General features: G+C 34.6%; 1 protein-coding gene across 1 annotated transcript; it reads right to left on the reverse strand.

Moving 5' to 3' along the window:
• Positions 1–1,723: 1,723 nt before the first annotated feature.
• LOC140008588 (cytochrome P450 81C13-like) lies at positions 1,724–4,732 on the reverse strand. The gene is made up of 2 exons (XM_072053379.1): positions 2,446–4,732; positions 1,724–2,069 (listed from the first exon to the last, which is right to left on the reverse strand). The coding sequence occupies exon 1, from the start codon at positions 4,068–4,070 to the stop codon at positions 2,535–2,537; it is 1,536 nt and encodes a 511-aa protein (XP_071909480.1). The 5' UTR covers positions 4,071–4,732; the 3' UTR covers positions 1,724–2,069; positions 2,446–2,534.
• Positions 4,733–22,707: the final 17,975 nt, after the last annotated feature.

The following is a 22,707-nucleotide window of genomic DNA, read 5'->3' on the forward strand; positions in this document are numbered from 1 at the left end:
TACATTTTTACCCCTGGTTAGTCACTAAACTTCTAGCTTACCCCTTTTCTTTTATTTTCCTTAGCAGGGCCGACGCGGGGAAATTTTGGCACCATCACTAGTATAGTTGGGTTTTGTTTGTAATTACCGAATAGTTAAAATGTTTTTCCCTATTATAGTGATCCGTGTAAGGACCCTTCTTAGGATCTACTCTTTGGTTTTGGTTATAATCATAAGGATGTAATGGTATGAGTAGTTACTTTTGGAGATGTAAATAGAACTCTTTTGCCGATGTATATTACTTTTTTGTCGTGTGAATAGCTTTTATTTGCTTTTGCCTTCGAGTCCTGGAGCAAGTTGGGCAAGCAACTCGCTAAACCCTCTGGTTCGCCTTAAGGGGAGGTGGGGTCGTCACAACTAGGGCCTAGGACTCATAGATAATTTCTTGTTCCTTCCTCCTGAACTCTTCATTCATCACGACCTCTTTTGCAATGGTCATGGTCAACACACCATTCGGAGCTGAATTGCTGACGGAGACCACCACAGTTTCCCAACAATCCGGTAGTGAACTAAATAATAATAGAGCCTGCACTTCATCATCCAACTTCAAATTTAACGTAGTTGTCTGGTTTATCAATCCCTGAAAATTTCTCAGGTGTTCAGTCATATTTTTCCCATCTTTATATCTCATTCGAGTAATTTGCTTCAAACAACTAGCCTTATTCAAACCGGTCTTCTGTTCATACATACTTTCAAAATTTTTCCATAATACGTCAGCTTTGGTGTCATTCGTAAAATGTTGAAAAATATTTTGACAAATCCATTTTCTAATATTGCCAACAATTTTTCTGTGCATAGCAGCCCATTTTTTATCACTCATATCACTTGGTCTGCCTTTATCCCCTAGAACAGGTTCAAACAAATCTCTACAATGCAGGTAGTCTTCCATTCTAGACTTTCAAATCGAATAATTAGTAGCAATCAATTTTATCATGCAACTATTATCCGAATCATTCATTTTTAACCAGCATAATTGAATAGCCTAACCTGACTGTTCTAATACCACTTGTTGGAAAAGAGGTACCAATACAGGCACACAATATCAGAGTTAGCTCAGGACAAATTTCTCTTTTCCCAAGTACCAGTTAAAATAGTAACAAATCAAATCATCAAGTAATAGTACCAGTAGTGATAATAAAATGCAAGAAAAATAAAGGCACAGGACACCAAGATTTTTACGTGAAAAACCCAAATTGAGAAAAATCACTGGACCTAATCCAGTCAAAAAATCTCCACTATCACAATAATGGGAATACATAGGTCTATTCGAATAATCGGATGACAATAATAGCACCAATATCAACCAAGCAAATCTACTATAAAATCAATTACAAAAACTACAACTGTTAGAAAGTAGGTTTGGAAAGGTGTCACCAAACGAAAAGGAAATTCGAAATCTGAATCGGTGGATAAGTAGAGCTTGATGAGAAGATCCCGTGTGTAAAATTTCGTCTCAATCGGACTTCAAATCACCTTCCAACTGAGGCTTCAAAGTTGCAAAGAATTTTCTCTCTCTAGCTCTCACTCTTTCTCTCTCTTCGTTTCTCTCAAAGGTGGCTGGCACTTTTTCTCGCATGAAAAACTAATTGCATCTTGCGGCTGCTACTTGTATTTAAGATTAAGAAACCCTCAAGCGTTGCTTACTTGCACAGATGGACTGGCCCACAAATGGGCTGACCCACACACAAGTCCAACAAATATTGATGAGAGGTTGCTGGAAATTTCTCAGCTTCATCCGAGAACAAGAAATAAAGAAGTACCAGCTTCCTTTTACGAATTTTGGTTCTAAAATTCTGTACTAAGCTGTAATATATTGTATAATACCTTGATTTCATCATGCATGAAAGATTTGAATATAAACTGAAGGGATTATCGGAGAAAAATTTGTGTTTTAAAACTAGTTGCTGTTAGAGTTTTGAAAACATGGCCGAGGGGGAAGATTAGGACCTGGCCCAGCTTTGCTCTTTGATTTCCTTGGCTGTAAACTTTATATCACTGCTAAAGATACTCTGTAGATTGATCACCATCCTCTGCATGTTAAGTTGGAGTTAACATAGAAGAAATTAAGGAAGTAGCTGTATGTTGAATTGCCAATTGATGACTGTTACACTTAGCTGATGACAGATTAGTATATATATGATTTCTTGACTGATCCATTTGCTGGAATTAAGTGCTATTTGCCTTGGGTTGTGTTGAACAAAATGTATACTAAGAGATTAGTGTTTTAAGCAAGTAAACAGTGGGGCTTTGTTTTTTTTTTTTTTGCAAACAATAATGGCCAAAGCGACAGCAACATTAGCCTGATGTAGATGACAAAGGAGGGGATTGTAAACACAAAACTAAATACTAATTTTAAGCACAGATAGAAATTATTGTTTAACACATAAAGATTTTAACTACTCTTACAATAATTAAGAATTGTCTTGCAGGCCACTGGCTGATAACAACTTGATAGCTTCGTACCACCAAAACTCACAGCTCCTAGTTGTTGGCTTTCAAAGTTGAGAGAGAAGCAGAATTGATTCTTGGCGTGGAACGCATAGGGCCTCCAAATGTTTAGCCTTCTGCAGAGTGATTCTATTACTAAAGTTAATGTCCAAGTCACCATCCTGTTCGACTTTATCCCAATCAAAACATTGGATGATTGTACCGATTGCCAATGAAACACTCCGAATGGCTAGATTGGCTCCTGGACAAGCTCTCCTCCCCATCCCAAATGGCAAGAACTTGGAATTGAACTCTTCTTTGTCCATCAATTTCTTCACTTCGAATCTTTCTGGCATGAATTTCTCAGGCTCCTCCCAGAGTTTTGGATCCCGATGCACGGCCCAGGCATTAGCTAAAACAATTGTACCTTTGGGAATGTCATACATCCCTACCTTGCAATCTTCAGATGCATAATGAGGTTGCAGAAGTGGTGCTGCGGGGTACAGTCTCATTGTCTCATTGACAACACAATGAAGATAAGGAAGCTTTGGGATATCAGATTCTCTCAACAGTCTTCCATGTCCTATGTTGATGTCAATCTCAGTCCTGAGTTTCTGTAGTGCCGTACGGTTATTTAGCAAAAGCAGCATAGCCCATTCGATGGTCAGCGTGGACGTTTCTCTTCCTGCTGTAAACATTATAAATGCAAAACTCTTTATGGCGTCATCTGATAAAAAAACAGATTCTTTTTCCTTACGAGAAAGCAGATTTGCAATCAGTGCCTTCTTCTCCTTGTCCAGCAGAGTATTTGAACATCGAAATTCATCTATGAAACCCTGACCGAAATTATCTCTCTTCTTCTGCAAAGAGATCATTTCCTTTTCCAACCCTTTGTAGCCAAGCCACCTTAACACAGGGAAGAAGTCACACAAATTCATTGAAATGCTTGACCCAAACATTTCTCTGAATTCTTCAATTATTTGCATGCCCAACTCCACTCCAGCATCCTCCTCTCTGATGGAGCATCTTCCAACAAGCATCCTCATCATAACATTGAGTGTGAAAACAGAAATCCAATGGCTCAAATCAACTCTTACTTGGCTTTCATTCTTTGAAACTCTGTAGATTGACCTGAGAATCATCTGACATTCCTCTTCCCTGATAACTGAAGTCCTCTGGAGGCTGTTGAAAGAGAGAGATTCAACAACAAAGAGGCCACGAAGAACCCTCCACAAGTCGCCATAAGGGGCCACCCCAGGGCCTGTGTAGTTATAGGTCAATCTATCTCCAGCCATGGTCCGAGGACGGTTTGCAAGCGTAATATCATTCTTGGTGAAGCACTCTTCAATGGCAGCTGGAGACGACACAACAACAAAGGAACGCCAACCGAATTGGAGAAAGAATATTGGACCATATTTAGCTGATAATGAAGTTAAGTCTTGGAAGAGTGAGTTCTTGATAAGGTAAAGATGGCCAATTATTGGCAGAGCAAGTGGACTTGGCGGTAACTTCTTGTTCTTGACATGGTTGAATAGCAAGTTTTTGGAGATGAGAAGCAAAGAACACGATAAGATGGCGATGAGGCAGCAGTAGAGATTCTCCATGGCCAAAAAGCTCTGGAAATACTTAAGGAGTCTTCACCCTTGTTGGTAATGCTATTGTAGGAATAGGAATGAGATGTCGGTGCCAGAGTGGGGATGAGCCGTTGATATTGGCCGCTTTTAAAGCAGAGAGAGAGATGCTGAAGTAGCTTACCTCTGAAAGTGGGTCTTCGCCGGAGTTGGAGATACCGCCGGCAAAGAAGAGTGGGTCTTTCCTTGGATTTGTTTGCTGGATGAGATGTCACTGCCGAAGAAGAGTCTGTTATTACCCCTTCTTAAGACTGCTTTTACAAAAGGAAAATAACTTCACAATGGTAGATCAAAATTTTGTAAACATTGCTAGAATTTTGTTGAACATTTTGAAATGATATTGCTGGAAATTTTACTTGCTGGCCGAAACGGTGATAAGTTAAATCTGCCATGATGTTTTCTGAATTCTAAGATAACTTGTACTAATTATATATATATAACAGCTTATAACCTCTTAACCTTGCCTTCATAAACATCTTACTTGGATCAGATGCACTATGGGTTTGATAGGGGGTCTAGTTGGTATTACATCAAGGAATCAATGTTTGGCAGGGGTTCAGAATCCAATTTGGATGTTAAAGAAAAGTAGATCAATGATTGGGAGAAGAGGTAACCTTGGAAATTAAGGTGGCTTACATGTAGTATTAAAGTAGGATTGAAGAAGAAATTATAAATTTGGATTCAATGTAAATTGATAAATGTAAAAATTGTTAGGTTCATGAGTAAAAGAATTATGTCTCATATTGGTTTGAGAAATGGAAAAAAAAGCAATTAATATGTAAGTAAGTGCATAAGACCTAAAAGCCTAAGTTTTTGCATCAAAATTAGATTCTTCACTTACATATTGGGCTTTTTTAGTAGACTTTCTTGAAGTGTTTCTCGTTAACAACATCTACATTATTTGTCCTCTGATCTAAAATAATCAAATAAGTTTAAAAAGTATATCTCAAATTTAGTTCAATGAACAAAATTGAACAAGATGCTTACCTCAATATTATATTTAAAAATGTTATATTTTATCATGTGAGTAATTTGGCATGTTCTAGGATGATGAACACGAACTTAAACAACAACTAAGAAGTATGATAGGATTGAGGTGCATAAGGATACTCTCTTTAAAATGATACATGGTCCTACAGTTTTTCTTTTTTAAGAATTGCTACAGGAGGTCTAAAGCGCCATCCACAGGATACAACAGTCCAACTCAAAGGATGTTGCTTCTCTTTGACCTGTACAATCAAGAGAAGCAGAAGCCTCCCCAATACCTAAATAGAGTACTAGAAAAAGAAATGACTGTAGAAAAAATTCTATTTAGAAGATGTTTCTGTTGAGAGAAGTGTAAAATTTTTTAAAGAATTTCACTATTTATATGCTACACAATTCATTTAGAAATATAGGTTACATATCCAAGTACAATATGAAAATAATTACACACACACACATACATACATTCATTTATTCATACAAATGCATAAAATATATAAAATTGTAGGATTTGTAACCTATACAAATTGATAACATAATATTTCATGCATTTAAAAATGGTAAGAAACATAATTTGTAACTCCTCTATCATAATTCTCAACATTAAGGTTTGCAATCCCCAAAAACTCCCAAATTAAATTGCTGTAAAACATTTTGAGAGAATTGATCAAATAAATTTCATATTTTATTAAAATACTCCAACATTCCTCCAATTATTTTAATAGAATAGGAAGAAAATAAATATTTAGACAAAGTGAGAATTAGTCTATACATATTTGTATTAATGATAAATCTAGACATGTTAGTCTTAGATATGAGTATCTTAAGCAAATGCCACGAAATAACGTGGTGACTGTTGTACGCACAAGAACATACAACAACTTAATGGACCCGTAGATTAAGTGTTTTCCAAGAGACTTTGTGAGGATAACATCATTGGAGTCGCAATTGAAATAATTTATGTAAAATCACTAGCAAACAGGTAAAAGCAATCTAAGAAACAATTATTAAATTCTAAAGATTGAAATGCACAAGAAAGACATAATCTAAAAGAATCAAAACTATTCGAATTAGATCGAAATCCAAATCAAGGAGATCGACAACTAGAATCATGTGATCTAGAAGTGCAACTACAATTAACACACTCAATCGTTTATCAACTCTTGAATCACGCAGTCATCTCTTTGATTTTTTTTTTTTTTTTTTTTTTTGTTGGTACGAAGTAGGAGGTCAATCGGACGTATCCACAACATAGAGGCAAACCAGAGCTCAGAAGAAATATAAGAATCGATATCCTGAAACCAATATCGTGCATAACAAATTGTTTATACAGAAACGGTACCCACCACAACATGAGAGCCCACTCCGAGTTCAGAGGAAATATATGGTTGGTAAGGAATCAATCTCAAGAAACCAACGTTGCACCGAAGACGTTATTTTAGCAGTAAAACTTAATATAAAAATTAAGTAGACGGACAATCATAGATTTAATAAATCAAAGTTTTCCATTCTCGACGCATCCCACGCTAGCTCTTCAAATTAATCTTGTCCCACAAAATATGTATTTGAAAAACAGAACATAGTGGTTGCATTTTTTGGAAAGCCTTTTGAAATTTTTTTTGTATATTGTTTTACATTTTTTGCGCATTTTTTAATTTGTATGTAATTGACTTGTGATTCTTATGTCTTTCAAATTGTTTATTTTTAGCATTTGTTTAAGTCCAACCAATTGAACTTAAACCTCTCGACTTCTGAACCTGAACTTAATTGAATTTCAAAACTCTGCTATGTAGACGCTAATGTTTGCCATTCTACCATAGTGAGAGGAAAAGGTCTACTTTTCAGAGGATACATTATTGGTTGAATCAAATACATATTTTACTCAAATCACATATTAAGAAAAGGTTGAATTTAGGAAATACATATTTTACTCAAAATAACAGCAATGCCCATCATAAAATTAACTTTTGCTTCTTTCGTCCTGCAAAAAATTTCATTCATTTTTGCGCCCTCCTTCCTCCACAATGTTTGTCATTTCCAAAAGGTCCACATGATATATTTACTATTTGTCTACCCTTAACCCTTGTCATCTTGTGGATGACATGTAGCAATCGTTCAGATGTTGAATTTTGGTGAAAAGTAGAAAAGACTGAAATTAACTTACTGTTCTTAACAAGCAAGATTTTCATTAAAATAAAAAATTGTGACAGATAGAGTATAACAAAGACTGACAAATTGTTTCAACATCCTCCTAGGACATACTTAAGGCAACTAATTAACTAGGAAGAGATAAGCACTTGTTCACCAATTAAGCATAACATTCTAATCCAGATCAGTCCTCTAAGTAAGTTTTTGAATTGATAAACCTCCACCCGGGGAAAATATATTAAAAAAAAAATCTACATTAGGGTATACATTAGCAGAAAATGAAAAAAAAAAAAAACTTTAGACTGCAATCTAGTAACATGTGTTCCAGATGCACAAAGAAATTGAAACATATAGAGCTTTGATTGTCAAAAGTAGCACTAGTACTCCTCGGAGTTTAATTAAAATACAGATGATCAAATATGAGTGACGCCAATGTAATGATTTCAAGTATTACACATTCGGACAAGGTGACTTGAGCTGAACAACTAAAATATCGAAAGTACTCGAGCTCTTGGATACTAGTAGACTGAAGAAGTAGAAGGAACCAATATAAAGTCCCAGCACTTTTGGAAGTTGGAGAGTTGGACTTTAGGTTATTAGCACATTTAAATTTTTATACTAATTGTAGTAAGTAATATTTGGAGGGACCATAAGTTTCAGGTTGAAAAGAGGCATGGTGAAAATCTTTCCAAATAACATAGCACCCAGCTAACTTCCCTTACCCTACTACTTGTACGAAGAAAAGAGAGAACAAAAATATATCACCAATTAATACATACTAAAAGTTTTTACAGCAATTACATGGTGAATTCATTGAATTAGGCATTTGGTTGACTTTGACATGTGTGTCAAGTCAAAACATTGTAAAAAATTGCAACTTATAGTATACTGATTTTCCAGGGATAGAAATTAAACTTGGAAATCTGAAAGATAACTAAAGAATAAATATTAGAATCAATAAAAAAAAAAGTTTCCAAATCAAATCAAAATTATTGAAAATTGACCAAAGATCAAATCCAAATCAAATAAATCCTTAGACGTTAAACCCACGAGAAACCTGTTATCAAGAGGTGCAATTACCACTTGAGAAAACTCCAATGTATCTATCACCTCGTGGATCACACATATAATGGGTCCTCTTAATTATTTTCAGTTGGTACGAAATCATTCAGATATGATTTCCGTGACAAATTCTGAGTGTAGCCCAGTATTCACCTCAACCAGTCGAGACATTAGTCTGAAAACCATGAAATTTGACTCTCCAATTCTTGGGTTTTGCCTCCCTTTTTATAAGGTGTAGAATCTCCTCTGAACTAGAGATAAAATTGCTAAGACATGGATGCTGAACAATGGAAAAATCCAGCAAACGGAAAAGATATCTTAAGCTGGTAGAACTATTACATTCGATGAAAAAGCTTTCCATGCATTGGAATAATGAGCACTAAGGGATGGTCTAATTTACCCTGGAATGTGGGTTTTCTTTCGAATGAACCTGGTTCTAAAGAATGCTAACTGGTTGACAATTGCTGAAGTTTTTGTGCATATCTCTACCATGAAGCCAATTAAAATGTCAATGGACTAGACAGGAAGGGCAGTAGTTTAAAATTTGTAGTGAAATTAACTTAATTACCTCACTGGAATTGAACTGAAAAATGCAATCTTCTATTCAGACAAAATTCATAAGTTCTAAGTTCATTAAGAAAGATCAATGCCTGTCATATTAATGCAAAATTATTGATAACAACAAGAAGGATACTTTTAGAGCTGAAATAGTCTAGAGTCCATGCATCTAACCCACTCTCTTGGCATAGATCGGAGTTCGATGCGTGTTAAACTCAAGTCCTTTGGCCAAAAAAAAAAAAAAAAAAGACTCAAGTCTATTCAAAAAACCAAAGATTGGAATCCAAATCAGTGATGTCGAATTGATTATCCATGGACGCTAAAACCGCCAGAACAAGTCATCAAGAGGTGAAACTACCACATACAACAATGCCCAATTGTTTAGCAAATCAAGGATAAGGATCAGACAAGTATCAGGGTATTAATGGGTCCTCTGTGTTATTTATTTGCAGCTGGTACGAAGTCAATTAATCAGACATACCCACCAAATGACACAACTTAAGGCTTGGAGGAAAAATATTATTGCTGAAGAATCGTTATCAGAATCAAGTCATTGTACCTTAATTACAACTTTCTTGGATTCGGTTAGGTTTGCAGCGAGGTGGAGAAGATCTCAATTACATACAAGCAATTAACAGCAGAAGAAACATAACTTTAATATCTGATTCTAGTAATGGTTTCTGGCAAAGAATACGTTTCCTTCACGAGTAATGTTTCTAGAAACAATCTTTATATTTTTAGTGTTTAAAATAACTTGAAGAACACGGCAAAAGTAAACTTTGCTTTGTGGACTGATGAGTAAACACTATGAAATGATGAGTAAACATCAACACCATATGTCTGGAAAGAGAGGAATTACATAATTTTTAGCAACAAGGTTACTAAAATTGGGGCTTATTATAACTTTATCCCTTTAAACTATAGTGCTAATATCAATTTACCTTTTTAACATTATTTTGTAGGGATTTGACCTCGCAGTTATTCTCCTTTTTCATTCTAAGAGGACCAAGAAAAAATGTAAAAGGGTTCCTTTTTTTTTCATTCTCAACTAATAAGAAAAAAAAAAGAAATGGGATAGGGGTTGATAGAAAATTCAATTTCAGAAAAAAAAGAAAATAAAGAAGAATCCAATATTATAATTAATTTAAAATAAGTTAGAGTGGGTGGTAGGGGTGAAGAGTAAGTAGTAATTTTAAAATAATAAGCACATTGGATTCTTCATCATTTTTATTTTCTTTTTTCAAAATTGAGTTATCTCTCTATTTTCTTATTTTAAGTATTGATAAGTGCATGAGGAAAAAAAGAAGAAGACATTTTTTTTTGACTTTTTTCCCCTTGTTATTAAAGAGGGTGGAAAAAAGGGAGAAGACACTTTTTTATTTTTTTTCTTGGTATTAAAAGGGTGAAAAAGAGGGAAAAAAACCATTCCAATTTTTTTTATTTTTAATCATACAAGAGAGGGATGTACTTTCTTCTAAAATATTAGGTAAATTATATATAATTTCCTGTGGTTTCATCTATTGTCACATGATCCCCAAAACATTTTAGGGTTTTATGCGGCTGATGTAAGGGAAAAAATTCATATTAATACCTCATATTTCCCTTAAGGAGTTTTTATATTTAAATCAAATTATTCAATGAATATATTTTTGTTTTTCTCCTAGTCTTAAAGAGTCTTACCTCAGGCCTAAATCATTTCCTCCATATTCATTTGGCCAAATTTACAATCATATATTTGTGTTTGTAGCCGTTGATTGAACTTTGATCTAAGAAAAAATGATAACAAATGGAAAGAGTGAGATACAAGTCAATTAAAAAACATGATTAACACTAGAATTTGTGAGACATGGAGACTTGGATTATAAAAAGGATAAGAAAACTTGAATAGGGGAAAAAAAGTGGATTAAAACTATACGAAAGAAGTAGCATAACAGTGATATAGTATTTGGTGATGGGCAGATTCTTGGTGATATGTTTTTAAGTTTGATAGGCATTTTATTACTTTTGGGAAGATTATTATAATCATTTTGAGTCCTTAAAAAAAGCATGGAAGAATAATATTTGAATATAGAGGTGGGCAACATGAGATTATCAGAAATCTTGGAAGAAGTTTTTGAAATTATCCTTTCCTATAATACTATTCCCTTTTTTTTTCTACCTTGTGATTATTGATTTCCACATTCACACTTGAAATGCTAAGGCAAAAAGCAAAATTCAAGGATGAAAAATGAAAAAAAAAAAAGGAGACAAGGTTATAAACATAGGGAAAGACTCTAGATTTGATTAATGCTAAAATATTATAAAATGATTATAGAATTTCTTTTTCATTTTTTATGAGTGACACTTTTTAAAAAAAAAATAGTAGGGGAATGATGAGATTTAAAAAACGAAAAGAGAACAGGGAGATCAAAATTCAGGATCTCTAATTCCTGGGAGTAACATGATAATATTATTTCTAAAAATCCAATATCAAATCCTATTGGTGTAATATAAAGGAATTTGGATGATTGAAGTGTTTAGAATATAAAATACTTCTTAATTATAATATCTTATTCATTAGTCGAATGCGGAATCTTATGTTTGTTGCCCCTTTCTTTTTTGCTTTGGATTTGGGTTTTTGGCGTTGAATTTTGAGTATGAATTGAGTAAGATTATAGCATGAGAAGGTTCATTTAATTAAGGTCTTCCTACATTTAAAATGGGAGCTTACATGACATAAAAAAGATTAAAATGGTAATAATTTACAAAAGAGCATCATACTAGGAATATTTTTCCTAAAAAAAGGTCATTTTAGAAAAAAAAAATTCCGTGAATCCATGGTTTCATGTGGAATGACTTCTTTTCATGGACATGATTAACATCATGTCTCTTATCATTTCGATGAGGATTATTAACATCCAAGTCCTGGAGCCTGATTGCTTTAGTGCTATCCTTTTGGGTATAACATCACAAGTTCCTCCCCATAAAGTTTGCATTGCGTTTTAAGACAGTGAGAATTAAGTATATCACGGGAAAAAAAATTAATAGCAAAGTAACTTACCAGAACAACCAACAGATGGAGGAGGAGAATCCAACAAGCAAGTCCTTTGGAATCCATCAATTGGTAGGTTTTATAGCCCTAGCAACTCCTCCTTTGAAGGTTGATGCAAGAGCAGAAGCAAATGTCAAATTTTCATATGGATTAAAAATGTGCTTGATTAGAAGGTTCTTCTTCAAATAGTTCGATTAAAATATGACCCCTTGAAAGATAATGTTTCTCATTGAGACTGAAAAATGAATCAAATTATTTGATACTCAAATCAAATTTGGCTATAAAAGTTTGTTTGAACTTAGTTTGTCAACTAATCAAATCAAATTTAACTATTATTATGTGTTTGATTAACTATCAAACTTGGCATCAACTTGGCTTGATTAATGTATAATTAGAATTTACAAGTAAAATATTTAAGTTAATCAAGCTCGACTTGTGCTCAACTCTATAAAAACTCATTTGAGTTTGGCTTAATTAATAAAGAAGTCAAGTCTGAAGACCTTCCTCTTACTTAAAAATATTTTAAAAAATCAAGTTTGATTATAGTTTCAAATTCATTAAATAATCTAACAAGTTTGAACTAGAATGTTGAATCTAGTAGATCTAGACAAAATCACTAAATTTATTTTAGACCATAACTGTAGATTGTTTAGAAAAAAAGGACCAAAATGTAGACCTACCCACATGATGCAAACTGTAGATTGTTTAGAAAAAAAGGACCAAAATGTAGACCTACCCACATGATGCAAACCAACCAGCCACGTGATCCATGCTGTAACCTTGCTAGCTTTGTGAGACCCCGAAATTTTACTTGTTTATTTGAATTTACTTGTATTAGATTCTTGGTTGAATGTGAGCCAAGAGAGTGAATTTTAGCAAGAAAAGTTTCATAATCTCAAGTTATTAGAAAATCTAGAAATTTTCATAGGAGGCTCTGTGCAGTTTTGGGAAATTGGCTATAACTTCGTATAGGAAAGTCGATATTTAGTTCGGTTTGTTGCGTTTGAAACTAGGCTCATAAGAGCTTCTACAGTGAAAAATTTAGAGTTTGATTCAATTGCTATAGATTCCAGAAAATTTGCAAAGTTGACTGAAAATTCTGCCCTGCACAAGTAAACATAGGAATGTTGTAGTAGTTTATTACTCAATTTGGACTAACTTATGAGCTGAATTTCTTTGACGTGTCTTCTAAAGATTATTAATGTTTTAAGTTTAGTTTTTAATAGGCCAAGTTGTATGAATGTTTGACATTTATAACTCAAGTTATGATTTTTCTAAAGGAATGGCATAAGTTAGGGTTTTTTGTGCATACTAGGGTTTTTGGTGTGTTTTTGGTGCATTTTGGTAGTGTGATTAATTGGTGAGGTGTGTGTACTAAATTTGGTGGTTAAGAGTGAGTTTTATATAAGAAAAATTGTGTGATTAGAAGTTCTAATAATAAATTAGTGAATCATAAGTTAAAACACTAGTACGCGCGAGTTAAGGAAAATCGGCTTATATCAACGCGCAATGTTTGCTACCGATTGAGTACACCATTTGAACACTACTTTATTACCTTAATCTCCTTGCTATTATTTCATAAATATCAGCCCTTCATCAGCCTTAAAATGGCCAAGAATTTTGACCAAGAAAAGAGAGAAAAAGAAAAAATTTGAGCTTTAATCTCGTGGCAACACTTGGCGACCATCCATCCAACTTTGACCAAACCAATTCCTATCTTCTTATCATTCTTTTAGCTTTATTTCTTCTCCATTTCTGACTTGTTGGCCGAGCTTGAGGAGACAAAAACAACAAGAGAGAAAACTCCACCTTTCACCTTGAATTCATCCTTGTTTGAGCAAAAACAACCAAACTAAACCGATTAAACTTCTCTTTTGGTGGTTGGAAAGCTTCGTGTGGTAAACATTTTGGAAGAAAGTTTGGTGTGGTTTTCACTTACAAGCAATTATTGGAAGGTATCATGGCTGCCTTTCCTTTTCTCTTCCTTAATCTTGTTTAAATTTGGATAGAAGCTATTGTTCTTGGCTTGTTATGGTTAATGATTCAGTTTTGGATGTTATAATGGAAGGGTTAGCTAGGGTTTACATTTTCAGCCTTGAATATGGTTGTCTACTTAGTAATTGATGGTATTGAGCTAGTAATTGATGGTTTTGATGATATAATGCTTGACAGTTTTGAGGTAGGATATGAATTTTTAGACTAGAAGTGAATTTCCAGTTTTGATGATGAATCTGCCTTGTTCCTGACCTGCATATTTGTCCATGATAGGGGCCGAATCACGTCATGCTCAAAACATAAAAGTTGTAGGGAATGAAGTTAGCAATCGGCCTGAAAAATTTCATCTAAATTGGTGCACTGTATCTTATGAAATGACTAAAATAACCCTGACTGCCCAAATGCCCTATTTCACCGACAGTTTTCTGTTTTCTCTGAGATTTCGATTTTTGACCTTGAAAATGCAAGAACTGGGTGTCAATGTCTTCACAGGAAATGTAGGTATCTGTCTTACCTTCAAAACACCATAAAATATATCCCAATCTGATAAGTTTAGCTTCAGCTATGACCAAAATGTCTAAAGATGTCAAACCTGTTACTTAGAGATTCTTCTTTAATACTAGTTTCCAGCTTTGATTTTGATAATTGCATTGCTAGAATTGCCTTATATTTGGATGACATTGAGCCTAGTTGAATGGCTATTGTGTTAAGATTTCTTATGTGTGAATTTGGGCTGAGTTGCGGAAAATAATAAAGCCATAAATGGCTTAAAAATAGCTAAATACAAAGAGCATGCTGCCCAAATTTTCACTCGAGGGTTAAGCTGTGTACTCGAGACTTGAGCGAAGATTTGAGGTCAAATTGAACTTGGATTGTTTATGGCATTCGAGTCTTCTTTCGTAAAAGTATATAAGATGAAATTTGGCCGAAACTCGTACCCTTGAAAAAATGAAAGTAGTGACCACTCGGAATATGTTTTCCTTGTCTTTTAGACTCAAATGTGAATTCCAAAGTTTTAGTTGCTTCTTTAGCAATTCCAAAAGTGAGCATGAATTTTCCAGAGTTTGATAAGTAACATGAATACTATCTAAATGAGTTTCATTTACTTGATCTTCTTGAAACGAAACTCCTATATTTGGAACCCTAATTGATTTCAAGCTCTTAAATGATATTGTATCGTAGATTTGGACTCCAACCAAAGAGTTACTCCTGAACGTGATTTTGACAAGCACTAAATCTTTGGTGAGTGCTTCCAAACACTTGATTGAACTTGATACTTGCTTTAACTCCTTTACAAACGTGATCAGATAAGATTTGCTTGGTTTGGTCGGGCAAGTGTGTATTTTATCGCACTTGACCTAACTCAACTAAACACTTGATATCTCATTCATGCTTGTACAAGTGACTTGATTTGCATTGACCTGTACTTGTATTTGTACTTATGCTTGACCTGTAAGTACTGAGCGATAGTATGTACCATACTCTATTCGAGTGGGAGGTACCTCTCATTCCCGTCTCCGTACTTTTCTCTTGACTAAGTCGATTGGTCATTGACTATATTGACTACTTGGGAACCCAAACCCCACTGGCTAGTTAATCGAGTCGAGCTGGCAAGGGTTTGGTCGATTAGATAATGAATCATGGGTCTCTTGTTTGTCGAGTGGAGTGATACCTCCTCGACTAATCGGTTTACTAGAGTATTACCACCAGTGTTTAATTGGTGTTCGGGCCCGGTAAGGGGGTTGAATGGTGGATGGATTGGTGTGAAGCGAAGCACTACTGGATTGGTGTAACGCCCCCACTTCTCCCAAGGGCGAACACGAGGGTATCGGCGGGACGCCTGCCTAACTCTCACCAGGACTCACTCACTCGAAACTCGAGAAAATGACTTACATTCATAGCAAATAAGTAACACAACAAGTTCAAACTTAATATATACATTGATGCTCGATCTAGCTACAAGGCTTATACACGCTCAAATACATTAACGTGTTTACAATCCAAGTCCAAACAACCCTAGTCGGGTGCTAGCGCGAGTGCAATTCAAAATTTCAAAATAGACTACTCTGTACCGCTCCAATCAGCTAAAGAGAAGAAGAAAAGAAAGAATGGACACTTCAAGAAGAGATGTGTAACTGCTAAATGTGAAACATGTAACAAAATTCATACGGGAATATGTTATTTGAAAACTGGTGCATGCTTTAGATGTGGCCAACTTGGACATTAAGGCCCAAGCCAAATGAATTTCGTAATGGAAATAGTTGTAATAGTCAAAGTTAGCCATTAGTAAGGTTTTGCCTGAAATAGTTGTAATTATTGGACTATGCGTAGTGAAATTTTTATGTAGTAAGTTGTATTCCCATTAGAAGCAGTGGACTTGGTACCTAATGTTTTAATAAGTGATATTAAATATTGGTGGTTGGGCAGTATTGGATCCTTATCCATGAATCTCTTACTATAATTTAGCCTTGAAATTAAGCGAGAATTCTTTGTTTGTGGTTCGAAAGGATCGAAATTTTGGTTTGAGAGGGTGATACAGATTTCGTGGTACAATGGTAAAGATGAAAGAGACTTTACATTATCGATGATTAGTCAATATACAGTGTATGCGTTTAAGAGTTAGTAAGAGTAGTAACCAAATTTCAAATTTTCTTTTTGTCGAGATTAAAGTTTGTGTCACTTCTCACCTTTTGATATTTTCACTGATTTTTCTTAGCATGGTGTTTTAGCCATTGCATTATTACAATTATCTCTCTAGATTGATTATAGTAATGGCATGAGTGAGGAGAAGCTTTTGAAAAGTAGAAAAAATCACTATAGTATCAAGTTTGGTGAGCAAAAAAAAAAGAATTTCGGAGACGAAATTCTGTTAAGGGGAAGAGAGTGTGAGAACTCGGAAAATTAGGTTGTATTTTATTTTATTTCTTTGAATGCATTTTCATTACTTTAAATTATTACTTTAATTTCCTACACATTTTTATAAGTGAATAAAGTTTTTAAATCATTTTTCTTGTATAAGTTAGTACATGTTAAGTTCGTAGCGTATTATAGAAGCGGGACCCACTAGTGAGTTGCGTAATAAATTTAGTGGACAAAATAGGTAATTATTTAAAAAGGTGTGTGTGACTAGAAGTGCTAAGAGTGAATTAGAGGAAACCAATTTAGATAAGACCTTGGAGTCAAAGGAGAGACAAAAAAGATCAACCTTCAAACTCTAGGCCGACACTTGTCGGTCATCTAGTTAGTCTTTTGACCAAAACTATCCTTGGCTTTATTTTGAAAATTTGAAGCAAAAATCGTGGCCGAAATATTGAGAGGAAAAACAAGAAAGAAAATGTGACGACCCCACCTTCTCCTAGGGCCTACCCTAGAAGTTAGCGGATCGCCTGCCTGGCTCTCGCCAGGACTCACTCACTTACATTAATTTCAGAGATAATATTATCATTGAACAACTGAACAATCACTCTTAAGTACCGCTCCAATCAGCTTGAAACATAGATTTGTCCACTAAAATAAATAAAATACACGTTCTAAACATCCATTCTTAATATTACATCAACTCAAAACAGAAGATTCAACCATCTTAAAATACAAAAAAAAAACGTGACTCCAATATATATGCATAGTGATGGAATTTCCCAAAACAATTTTCCAATTCCATCCAATCACTTTTCAATCTCCAACTCCTGTAAGGAAAACAAAGCTAAAAGGGTGAGCTTATGCCCGTGAGGTTTCCATGTAAACAACAATCAATAAGCACTTAAATCAGTACCATTGAGCAAGTAGTGCACATTTCACTGTACAATCACTTTTAAAAGGATACGGTGCTCGCATTAGAGGCACATCAATGCACTACACTCTCCACCGAACTCCTCCTTATAACCTCCAAAATAATAAACACTTCCCTCACTTGGATGGCCATATCAATATCAGTAATCTGCTATTCCGTGGTAATACTCGACTATACCGAACACTTACCCAAAGCTACCGTCCTACTCAACCAAGCCCTTTGCTGGCTCGAATAGTCCGTTGAACAGAGGGTTTTGGGGCCCAGTTCAGCTAGTGTGATAAAGTACACACATGGCTTATAGTCATGCACACTTACAATATCACTTGATCAATTATCAACCTTTAAACTCAGCTAAGTCGAGTGCGATAAAGTACACTCTCGACTTAGAAGGCCAGGGACAATTGAAAACACTTCACAATGAATCACTTAGCAATATTTCATAATAAGCACATTTGCCATATAATTGCACTTAGGTACACATAAGCAATTTAACACATAAATTCGGAAAACACTCACCAAAGATTCAAATGACTACTCTCGAGTCTCGAGTTGGTTTCCTGATTCACGGCTACTTCCTGGTACAAGTTAATAATTCTAAAGTGAATATTCATTTTATATACAACCACTCATCTTACATACTTTAAGGTTTAACTAACTAAAATCCAAGTTCCTAAGCTTATAAAACGAATCACCAAAATCTCGCAACCTTCCTTACGTTTGTCTTCAAGATTATTAAGTTTGGTAGCTTTAAAACAAGGTTAATGTACATATACACCAAATTTTAATATCATATAAAACACTTAAGCTAAGATTAACTCATTTCCAATCTAATGTGCAAGGATTAAGACAAGCAAACATTTCATTTCTTCCGTCTAGGCTAAAATAGATTCTAGTTTGACCTTAAAGTACAAATATAATATATTCAATATTCATTTATTATTTTATTTTGAAACTCATTGACTTTATTGTTTTAATCAAGAATTATACCTATTTTCCCAAGTTAATAATTTATAAGATATTTATTTTAGGATTAAATCATTTTCCACTCAAGATTCTAAGATTACGGTTTAGGAGTACTTCATTGGTCCCCTTTTTAATTAATTAAACTCTAGGTTATTTGTAAGTTGAATTTTATTCTACTACACCAGTCCCTCAAATTTTGAAGTCTTTAAAATATTTGTGAAGACAATATCAAGTAATTAGAAGCCAATTTAGGTACATAATTATCATGAGTTTTCCTCTCATTTGCTTTAGTTTAACTCTAGCAATTAAATCTTAGTGTAACCGTAGCTATTATTTATGAAAGCTTACAAAGTTGGAATTAGAGGAAATACTGGTTCAAAGTTGGTTCCTCACGGCCATTATCAAAGCAAAGTGCATTCGGGAACAAAAGGAAAGGCAAGGAGAAAGGCAGCTTTGCCATCCTCGGGTATTCTGATCATAACTGGAGGTATACTTATCGGATTGAGGTAAATTTTATAGCGTTTCGAAGCTAAGACATAGACCTATATTTCTTCTGAAGACATTGACATCCAGTTATCGCGTTTTCAAGGCCAAAAGGGGACGGTCAGAAGCACAATCTGTTTCATTTTCTCGGACAGCAACCAAAACTAGTAACGTTACTTCAAGCTTTCGACGAAAACTCTATTCTTTCACTTGCTTAAAGCTCTAAATATTTAAAGTACATTCAGTCCAGCATATACCAAGGCAAATAGCATCTAGTTTCAACAAATTATTCAACCCAAAAGCTACGCACAACAATCTGTCATCAGCTATGGCATTGTATAACTAAAGTTTCCAGCAGAGTAGCAGTTTAATATGCAACATTTACCATAACTCCTTCAGTTTTAACTCCAGCTCATCATATTAAAGATGATTCTCCAGCTACAGAGTAATCTTGATCATCAATATAAAAATTTAGAGCCAAAATTTCAAAGAAAAAGCTGATCTAAAGTGTATTTCTCTCTCTCAGTCATGCTGGAACAAATTTTTTTGTATAGCAATCAGCTTTTAAGCAAGAACTCTCTCATTAACTACTTCATTTCTTACTCCAATCTAACATGCAATCACCTAAACACTGAAGTGAAAACATGCATGCTAAAACTAAAAGATTATGCAAGGTATTCAACTTCAACGTAGGAATTTGGAACCCAGAAATCTGTCAAGAAATCTGGAAAATTTTCTTTTTTCATCTCTCGGCTAGCTAGACAGAACCACCAGTTAATTCTTGCAAAAATTCTCACTCAACTATCATCTTTGCTCTGGATTCTTAGATAAAACAAGAAAGTAAACATATAGCTTAACTCCTAGAAGAAATTTTCCTCCATAAATTTGAATACTAAGCTGCAAACCTGCTCTTTTCCTCAGCCATAGCAGAATTTTCTTTCCAGCAAATGGTCAATCATTAATCAAGATTTCTTCAATCAAACTCACTTTTCTAAGCTAAAATCTAACATGCAACTTGAATAATCAAAGATATTAGAAGAATAAGATGGTTATGATGATTTTACCTCCCTTTTTCCTCACAATCAAAGCTGGAAAAGAAGAAAAAAGCAAGCAGTCCCCTTCCTCCTTCAATTCCTTATGGTGAAATGCTCCCAAGCTTCCCCCTTTTTTTCTACCTTGCTGTCGCGCCCCACTTTTTGAAAGTGTGAAAGTAGTGTGTAGGATATGTATGTGAACGTGTGTGAAAGTGAAAATAAAAGGCCGTGGGATTGTGAAATGCGACGGTTTGGCCAAACAAAGGGTTTTAGATAGAAAAGGAGTCGCCACTTGGTATAGAGTTAGGGTGTACCAAGTCACCCAAAAAATGATTTTGTTTTTGGAAAGAAAAGTAAACAAACCCTTTTTAAAGAATTTTAGGTCTACGTAACCAAAGAAAGGGATCGGGGGTCACATTTGATAAGGGAGAAGGCAAAGACAAAGCCTAAGGCACTCCCTTACCCTAGCCAAAGCTAGTTGCGTGATTTAGCCCCACTTTTCCTAATTCTTCTACCAAAAATATGCGTTGCATGTTGGATGTGACTAATAGACATGGAAAAGAAATGCAATCCTAAATCTAAAATGTCTCTTATGAGGCTTTTTGGTCCCAATCACATAAATTGTGATGGCCAGTAAGGATAGCCCTCATAGAGGTCACGAATAATGCAAATGAGGACTCAAGTATGAGTGTAAGTATGCAAGTGTAAGAAAAGTGCATGTGTGCAAGTGTAAGAAAAGTGCATGTGTGCCAATTGAAAAAATAAAGGTATAATGGTAGTAAATGCATATAAGTGCAATTGAGTGCAATAAGTGATAGGGAAAGAAAAATAATGTGCGAACATGGCATGTAAATTGAGAAAAATATAAGTAGTGAGAAAATGTGGATAAAGAAAGTGAGGAAGTGATATGATAAATATGAAAGTGTATGAGCCTAGAGGAATGCATCAAGTCGGGTACGGGAATGACTCCTAACTTCACGATTTTAATTTTCCTTTGGATTAGAAGGAAGAACTAGCGTGCTAAGGCTATTTTGTAGCCACACTCGCTCGTTTCCCTTACCCAAAGGGGACTCTCAAGCAAATGTACCCTATAACTAGCATGAAGATGCAAAAACCTAAAATGAAGGGGAAAGGGTTGGAGGAACATGCCAAATGCTAAAAAACTAAGAAACATGCATGGAATGTAATGAGACATACAAAAAATGCACTAGCGAGAGAGACAGGCCTAATGGGTCTAGCATTGGACTAGCCCTTCACTAAAATTCTCTCACAAGCATTGGACTTGCGAGAACTCGAGGGGAAAGACCATGACCAGCGTAGGACTAGCCACGGTGACGTCACACATTCATTATAAACCAAATAAATCATGTAAAGGCTAATAAAGCAAATAAACACATAAATCACATATTGCACATAACACATAAGCATGCATATCTAGATGCCAAAACCTAAGAAAGCGAATAAACACATAGCACCTAAACATGCAAAACACATAAGGCAATTAAGGCCCTAACTATTACATTTTTAGGGGAGAAGCCTACTACAATCTAAGAGGGGGAAAATGAGAATAAATAATTAAAATAAATACCTAACTATTACAAATTTGGCATTCAAGTGCCTTCCAAATGATCAAAATTGGACTAAAAGAAATATACAAAGCCAATAAAGCAAATAAATAAATAAATGAAATGAATAAAAAAAATCATTCAAGAGGCATACAGTCAAGCATGTAAAGTCACATAGGACACGTAGAGTCAAATATAGTAAGAAATAAGGGATTAGGGTGTACCTCCCTTGAATTGGGGCCCCAATGGAGTGAAACCACTTATTTACCCTCCAAAATAATAAAAGAGTCAAGGCATCACTTTAATTAACAAATAATCACAAAAGATAAAAATGAACATGAAATTGAATCAATTAAATCATGTAAACAACCCACATTTAAAAAGGGTAAAAGAAGAAAGGACTTGATTGCAAAAATTAACAAAGCTTTGGGGTCAAAATTAAAAAAAAATAAAGTTTAGGTACCTATTTGCAATTAAACCTGAGATCCAATTGAAAGAAGTTGAAAGTTTTTAGGGCCACAGTATAATGAATGAAAAGTACAGGGACTGATCTGTAAATTCATTTTCTGGTTCTAGAACAAACAGGCCATTGGGCCATTTTTAACTTCTTCTTGGGCCAAGACCACTTGGCCTGATCGAAAGTCCAAAATACTGGAATGGGTTAACCCATTTTTACCAAATAAAACCCAACCAAATTAATCAACAACTCAATCCTAAAACCCAACCAAAAGCTTTGAATTTAAACCTTCCAAAGTCCAACAAGAAACCCAAACAAATATTGTTAAACCCACTTCTCAAACCCAATCAAATATTATTATCCAAAACTTAAAACCATAAAACTAAAACTAACAAGATTAGCAAAACAACTAAAATTATCAAGTCATCATTATGATAAAAAAAAACAAGAATTAATCTAGCTAAAAGACTTCTTATGCATATTAAGAGTTAATTTAAATCAAAGGAAAGAACAAGTTCAATTTTCCAATTTTGGGCCATA

This window comes from Coffea arabica, chromosome 6c (assembly GCF_036785885.1).
Source record: "Coffea arabica cultivar ET-39 chromosome 6c, Coffea Arabica ET-39 HiFi, whole genome shotgun sequence".
Lineage (NCBI taxonomy): Eukaryota > Viridiplantae > Streptophyta > Magnoliopsida > Gentianales > Rubiaceae > Coffea > Coffea arabica.